General features: G+C 46.1%; 1 protein-coding gene across 1 annotated transcript; it reads left to right on the top strand.

Annotated features, from left to right (window-relative positions):
• Positions 1-4,688: 4,688 nt before the first annotated feature.
• On the top strand, positions 4,689-8,002 carry LOC310824301 (protein FAM222B-like; the record flags this gene model as incomplete). The annotated part of the gene is made up of 2 exons (XM_083697185.1): positions 4,689-4,770; positions 5,160-8,002. 2 exons carry the CDS (start codon positions 4,689-4,691, stop codon positions 7,019-7,021), a joined length of 1,944 nt encoding a protein of 647 aa, XP_083553311.1. The 3' UTR covers positions 7,022-8,002.
• Between the last annotated feature and the right edge of the window lie 314 nt (positions 8,003-8,316).

The following is an 8,316-nucleotide window of genomic DNA, read 5'->3' as shown; positions in this document are numbered from 1 at the left end:
TATGTGCCTACGTTTGAACCAGTCTCAACGCGTTAATTTGCTGATACACTCTATGGAAACTCAACGTCATACGACACTTCAGTCTTGAAACTGACAGCTGACAAGACATTATTTTCTCTCAAGTAAATCATATGCGAATATTCTGTAAAGAATAAAATAAAAAATCAAGTACCAAATAATAGCGTATTTCTTGTGTATTAATTTTTTTTTTGTCACTGTCTATTCTATATCGTTCTATGCCGGCTGGATTAGCTATATAAAATGTTATATAATAACGGTGTAGAATTTATTTATTTGTGTAATGCTATTTGTGGGGGGACATGCAGCGTTCGGCCTGTAGAGGGAGCTACAGGACCGTGGCCGGGGTTGTGTCGGCGAGACTTTTGTTGCACACCTGCTGCGAATTAAGTCTCGCCGGCGAATGTTTAAGATGTGTGTGCTTCTGCCATTTCAGAGAGAGAGGTGGGCTGGGAACGGCGGAACAGGAGAGAGAGAAAGGGGCGACTGGAAGGTCGCAGAGTGTTTTGAGGAGGCTGGAAAGCCAACGGACATTATCACTAACGAACTTTATGAATAAACGGGACCTTTCCCTAATCCCTACACTGCGTCTGCCTCTGTGTATAATCGGACATTGTTACACTATTGTTTTGTAAGCACACTTAAATTTGTCATGATCTGTCACTTACATGAGCTGTGCAATTAGGCTAGTATTACATATATTGCAGTAGGCTATAATAAGTGCTAAACAAATTCCTGTAAAGCCAAATAAAGTATTACGTTTAAGTCCATGTCCGATGAACAAATCAGAACTAAGGGCCATGAGTGTCGAATTACACATAGGATACCCCTTTGGCGAGATTTGTCCATGAGTATCGAATTACAGGTTACCCCTAGATTTGACCCAAATTAAGTCACCTTAATTTGCATATTCTCCGAGATGCACGTGAAGCAAAGACGCTAAGAAGAAGATAACATGAGTGACAATAGAAAACGAAGTATCATTTGGACCTTTTTCACCTGTAAAGATGCATCAACTGCAGTATGCAATATGTGCAAGGGGAGCATTTCCATTAAAGCATTTCCATTTTTATATCACATTAGTATCATAGTTGAAGGATGAAGTGATCTAGTCGTATTTAATTAAACTGTGGGTAATTAATAATTAATATAACACATTAATCAATAAACATAGGCCTATACATTACACTAAATAAAACCATAGAAATGTCACGGACACCGTGGCAGCACTGTCGTATGCGTCCGACACTCACAGTACGTAAGTGGAAAATCAAACTGCATTTTTTTCGAAAAACCGGAACTATAAGTGAACGAAGAGCCAAATGAACGGCTCTTTTTAGTGAACGGAGCCAAAAGATCCGGCTCCTCGAAAAGACTCGGAATGCCCATCACTACTGAGGACAATGAGCTGTGTCTGCCAGACCCCTACGTGAAGCCCCGCCCCAGCCTCTGGCTCTGCACAGTTTTGTTTCAGACTGCTAAGGGATATAATTACTGCGGTTTTCTCAAAACTTGCACTCCAGCTTCCAGCAGCTCACAAAGAGAGAGTTAATGCTGCGAGATGCATCCTTTTTTCATAGCGTTCAAAACAAGTGTTGCTCCTGCATGTACTAAAAGCAGTAGCAGTGATACTGCTGCTAGTACCAGTGCATCAGAAGCAGCAGCTAGCATAAATCCACCTGTACCATCAGCAAGCACTGCTTCTCCTGTTCCTCCTCCCTCAACATGTGCTGCCCCAAAACCCCTTGCTCAGCTACCTAGTGACTTAAATGTCAATGCACCATCCCAGCCAATACTGGGTAGCTACCCAAAGCGTGCATTTGGTGCTACATTAAGATCATTCAATCCTGCCTGGTACCGCACACGACCATGGCTGGAGTACTCTGTTGTGCGGGACGCATGCTTCTGTTTCCCCTGTCGCAAATATGGCAACACTGCTAATGAGAGGGATGTTGTTTTCACCCTAACTGGTTTTAACAACTGGAAAGCAGCACTTGAACGAGACAAGGGGCTACATAGGCATATGTCCAGCCACAACCATGTGCACTCTTCCACCACCTGGACTCAGCACAAAAGCAGAGAGGCTACAGGGGGGACTGTTGACTCCCTGTTGGTTGGTAAAACCCAACTTGAAAAAAATCATTATTATGTCAAGAGTGTGGGCAGTGCTGTTAAGTTTCTCTGTGTGAATGAGTTGGGGCTCCGTGGGACTGCAGAAACTTTGAGACATGATGCAGCTGGTGATGATGTTGCTTCAGGTCTTTTTCTGAAACTCATGGAGTATACAATAGAGAAGGATGAGAAGCTAGCAAGCATTGTTAAGGGTATCCCAAAGAATGCAAAATACACATCTAAGGATATCCAAAACGAAATGATTCAAACACTGGCAGACATGGTGCTTGGAGAGGTCAGGAAAAAATATGAAAATGCTGATTCTGCAGGGTTTTGCCTCAAAAGTGATGGGACCAGGGACAGGTGCAATGTGGAAAATGTGTCTGTGATGATTCGATTTGTCAGCAATTCCATGCCAGAGGAGCATCTTATTGGGTTGCTTGACTTGCATCAACTTGATGCAGAGTACATCACGTCTGAGATACTGACACATCTTTCTGATGCTGGCTACAGTGCTGACAACATACTTAGCCAGTGTTATGATGGAGCTTCTGTGATGAGTGGGATAAGAGGTGGTGTACAAGCTCTGCTCCAAAATAAGCTTTCTAGGTATATCCCATACATCCACTGCTACAACCACCAGCTGCACTTAGTGGTTGTGCATGCCATCCAGAGTGAACCATGTGCAAAGAGATTTTTCGACCTCTCAAGTTCACTGTACACGTTTTTTTCAGCACCACTATGTGTCTGAGAAATATAATGCACCTAACCTTAAAAGGCTGCTTGAAATCCGATGGACAAGCCACTATGAGGTGACAAGGTGCATTGTTGACAATCAAGACCATATTCTCAGTATCCTATCTGAGATGACAGAGGATGATGGTGCTGCTGTTGACCTGTGCACCGAGGCATCAGGCCTGCTATGTCAAATTAAGAGGCATCACTTCTTTGAGACTGGAAAGTTTCTAGTGCGGGTGCTTGGTGTCTTGAAACCAGCAAATGCAATTCTACAGTCTCAGTCTGTGGATATGTGCCGTGCTTCTGAGGTTGTTGGTGCAGCACTGGAGTCCCTAAAAAGCATCCGTGAAGATGAGAATTGGGGAGAGTCATCTCAGTCAGCTGCTGGGGATGATTCACAGCCTCCAAAGAGAAGGAGGACAATGAGCAAACGCCTTGGTCAAAGTGTTGTGCTCTCAACTGTGGGCCATACAGACTCGGATGATCCTACCATTTCCCCCCCTCAGTCTCTGAAAAGATGTCTGCTCAACATCCTTGACAGGGCCATTTCAGAAATGGAGAATAGATTTTCTCAGAAGAACGTTGAGCTGATGAAAGCCATATCTAGTCTTGCACCCAAATCCAGCGCATTTCTAGATTCAACCCTGTTGCATCCTCTGGCTGTGCTGGCTGGCACTGTGGCAGATGATCTAAAAAATGAAATTCTTGTGGCAAAACAGATGTTGCTCAAGAAATGTCCAAATGAAACAGACCTATCCACTGTCTGTAAACACCTGCAGGAGTACAAGGAAGCCTTTCCCGAGTTACATAAATTGTATGTAACAGCCATGGTAATTGGTGTGTCTTCGGCATCGTGTGAGAGTTCCTTCTCCACATTGTCACGGGTCCTAACCCCCTATCGTCGCACCATGCTACACAAGCGAAAGAGAAATTTGGTGATCTTGGCCCATGAGAAGTCCATAACAAGTAACTTGGATATGGATGAATTTGTGAGAGTTTTTGCAAAGGGAAACAGGAGACTGGTGTTGTAGAGTAGAGTGGAGTTGTAGAGTGGAGTGGAGAGAAAAAATAGTGAGATGGAGAGAAAGGAGGAGATTTTAGTTATTAAGTTGCTAATAAATAAATAAAAATCCAAAAACTACTACCTTTCAGTTTTGTAAATATTGATTATTGTGAAAAGTCTTTCCTTTAGGTTCAAATGTATTTGAGAATTAGACCATCCAGTTAAGATAAATGTTATGTTGTTGGTTGTTAAAATCTGGATGAAGGATATTTTATTTTACTTTTTATTTTTCAGTTTTCCCCCTGAGGGATTGCCACCTTATTGTGGTCAGGGGGTTTGTGTGCCTCAGTGACCCTAAGAGCTATACCAGCAGGAGCTTTAGTCTTCAGGTGGGACACCCAAGTTGGACAGGTCTTAGGGTAGAGGCCTGACAGAGTGCAATCCACTTCTCCAGGTTGAGGGCTGGACACACAGCTAACAGCCCATGCCGTGAAGAAAACACTGTTATAAAAAAAAAGTGCTGGCACATGATGTGTACGCACAATGCCCCCTTCACATTTCTGACTGCCCCCTCATATGTGCATTCCTAGAACCGGCCCTGCCTGGCTCTGCTCTAGACTACAGTGCAGATCTGTGCTAGCTGATTACCAACTGCCATTTTAAAAAGGTCACACCGTAACACATGAGAGGAAAAGCCTAGCTGCTGAGTCATTTCACATGATCATAAGTGTTTTAAGCATTGACACATGTAACCTTTTACCTTTCTCCCAGCATGGTGAGGAGAGTGTATTCCATGTTGCATTAGTGGACATGTGACATGCTGGCCTGTCTGCCTGCATCAGGTGACCCTACCACCCGACTTCTCTCCTACACGCAGATGAACACTGGACTTCAGAAATGTAAGTGACCCCTCCATGCCCTATTCTAATTTAGAGAAGCCCCTCATCAATATCATAGTTTTCTTTTGAATAGAATTTAATACTTTGACATTTCCTGTGGTCACATCCATTCCATTAAATGAGTCAAGTCCTGTTTAGTCCAATGCCCCGTTTTAATGCATTGAAAAGTAAAGCTTCTCTTCCCCCCTTAAAGTAATTACTGAACAAACATGATTGGTTCGGTTAAAAAGAAGAAGAAAAAAGAAGCTTCCCACTGCATAGCTTTCACCTATAAGTAAGATCGTGATTGATTTCCTCAAGAAAGGGAGGGAGGAAGGATGCATTTTAAGAGTATTCAAACAGGGCCCTAGTGTATGAACTTTTTCTCTTTTACTTTTTTCACGTTCTAGGGGACACTACACAGAAGATGAGATCTGCCAAATATCCAACCCCAGCGGAATTGGATGCCTATGCTAAGAAAATCGCCAACAACCCACTGACCATCAAGATCTTCCCCAACAGCGTTAAAGTACCTCAGAGGAAGCACATTCGCCGCACAGTGAACGGGCTCGACACCTCCAGCCAGCGCCACAGCCCCTACCAGTCTCAGGTCAGTGCCAGAGCAGGGCTCCTGGCCGTTCTCCGGTCGCCCGCCAAAGGTATCCTCAAAAACACAGACAGCAGCCAAGTCCGCCTGCTCCCCAAAGTCTCCATGAACCCCCACAGCGGGCTGTACGTCACTCGGAGCACTTTAAACCTCCCTCAGCCTGTCCCCCCGAAGCAGGGCCTGACCCATCCACAGGCTTTACAGCAACAGAAAAGCATCTCTCTTCCCATGACTCGACAGCTAAATATGCCTCATACACAAGCTTTACAGCAGCACAGTATGGCTCATCCGCAAGCTTTGCAGCGGCAGCAAAGCCTGTCCCAGCTGCAAACTTTACAACAACAGGAAGGCATGGCTCATGCACAACGTATACAGCAGCAGCAGAGCTTGCCCCACACTCAAACCTTGCAGCAGCAGCAAAGTCAGCCGCGCCCACAAACCTTGCAGCAGCATCTCGCTCATCAGCAGCTTCAGAGGCTTCCTCACCAACAAGCTTTACTGCAGCAGGCAGCAGCCCAGGGCCTAGGGCTCCTGTCTGATGGGGCTCAGTCCCCTACCCTGCAGCACATCCAGGTCCGGCCCCCGTCACAGTCCCTACCCCAGGACCCCGGTACCGGGCCACCCACTGCACCCAACACCCTTCTGCAACAGCAGCAGCCCCCACTCAGCCCCTACGGGCCCAGGAAGCTGTCGGATGCAGACACTCCTCCAAATGCGACTGTATCTACCTCAACCATCCCACTGTCTATGGCAGCCAGCCTGCACCAGAACCAGCAAACGGACCTGAGCAGCATTGTGCACCAGATCGACCAGTTCTGCCATGCGCGGGCCGGTATGGGCGCCACCTCTGCGTGTGAGGGCCAGATTGCCAACCCCGGCACCATCAGCCGTGACCTGATCATCAATGCCAGCTCCAAGGTGTCCATGCACAACCCTGCCTTTGGCCCCCTGCCTTCCTGGCTGCTGGGCCCCACAGACAAAGCCCACCCTCAGGCCCCTAGTAGTGCTGGCCCTCAGCCTACTATGGCTGCCATTATCAGAATGCCGGGCTTCCACACTGATATGAAACGGCAGCAGCAGTTACAACAGCAACAGTTACAGCAGCAGCGCTCCTGGAGCCAACACCAACTGGCTCACATGCAGCAGTTGCCGGAGGGTGCCCATCCTTGCAAGAACCCCAGGAGAGAAGCCCCCACTGCGCCTGGATTCCCCGCCAAGAACCTGAGCTACCCCCATGAGCTGTGTGCTGCCCAGCCCTACCCAATGAAACACCCCACAGACAAACCCACACCCTCTCCCCCGGTCAACGGGCCACCAGGCTCCATGGCCTACACCAATGGGCACTACATGCAGCCACCATGGCCAACGGCCAACAGTGATGGTTCAGGGGGCCCTCAGGACTTGCCCACGTCCTTCCAAGGGGGCCTGACAAGGGCTGCCTTGGACTGCCAACCAGGAGCACAGTACAGACCTAGAGCGGTGGGACCGACGGGCCAGACTACCCACATGCAGAGTGTGGATTTCCTGGGTGGGGGTTTCCAAACACCCTGCTTCCATGAGCAGAACCTGGATGTGATGGGGAAGATGCAGAGACCTCCCATGGGTAGAGCCCCAGAGCCACACGACAGTAGAAACGGCCACCCTCATCACCCAGGCTATAGATAAAAAAGATTAACTCATCGGCCAGTCTGTGTTATAAGTTGGTGATAACAAGGTCATTCATTCAATTGTCCCCATGTCTGTTCTAGGTCTTGCAAGTGATCAATTGAATGTTCACTGTTGTTTGCTCCTCCTGCTTTTTGGGGGGGTGGTTGTTATAAAAAGGTCTTCAGGGCTTAGATGTAAAGGGTTTTTAGTTTGTGATTCCAACAATGAGGAATAATCCTGTTCTCACCATTAGCAGATTCACTCTACTGCTGTGATCAGTATTTCCTTGGACACACTATTTATCGGTTCACTGATGTAGGTAGAGGAGTACTTCCTCCCCTTTATGAGATGCAAAATTATACGCTGGAACCCCTTCTTTTTACAACATTAGTGGCCTTACAACTGCCCAGTAGCTGGATTTTGGGCATCTTTTTTTCCCTTTCCTATGTTTTTACATTTGTAATTGTATAAGAATTCCATGGAGAAATAGACAATGATGGAGAATATTGTTGCTTGTACCCAATGAGACTGTTGATTTTGTAATGGGGTATTTTTCTATGTTAACAATCAGGTCCATGTGTCCAAGGTCCCTCTCAGAGAAGAAGAGTAGAGAGGATGTTAACACAGTCAGATTCCACCATTTTCTTTTCTTCAATCTCTCAACATTTAAGTCAATATGCCAGACCCATAAGTGTCCTCTATTGTATGGAGTAAGACCTGAAGTCAGGAAGTGATTTGAAATAATTAAAATCTTTTGCAATATATGTTCTGTTTACTGAAGTTGAATTGCTGCTACTTGAATTTCAAAGATCAGTAGTTCAGAGAATGAGAGTTTGGAGGTGGTGAAATGGTTTTAACATTAGCGAAAAAGGAACATAAAATCAGGTTGGAAAACATTCAATGTCTTTAAATTATGTGAAATAGAAATGGTATCTCTTTTATCTCTATTATGGACTTGTCTGTGTGTGAAGACGAAATTGATCACTTGCAAGTGTGCAAGTAGCCGACTCCAGAAATGCAAAAAGGGGAGGGGGGGGGGGGGGGGTCTTTATCTCTTGACACTGGTTTAACCACTATACTACTGTTACAAAAGTGAAATGGTTCCATGTGGATGTTGCCTGTCTGTGTGGGTTGTGGTAAGCTGTTCCTCCTCACCCTGTGTGTTCCCTGTACTACTTATAAAGGAGAACTGAAGTTCAGTCCAGTCTTTTGATGCAGGTTACCTCCTTGTGCTAAATAGGTCTAGCATGCAGACACCATTATTGGCATGGGTGAGAACATATTCTTGTTGGGGGGTTGATACATGGGCACCC

Source organism: Argentina silus (genome assembly GCF_951799395.1).
Source record: "Argentina silus genome assembly, chromosome: Y".
Classification (NCBI taxonomy): Eukaryota; Metazoa; Chordata; class Actinopteri; order Argentiniformes; family Argentinidae; genus Argentina; species Argentina silus.
The sequence above is the reverse complement of the archived record's forward strand: the minus strand, read 5'-3'. Positions and strand labels throughout refer to the sequence as shown.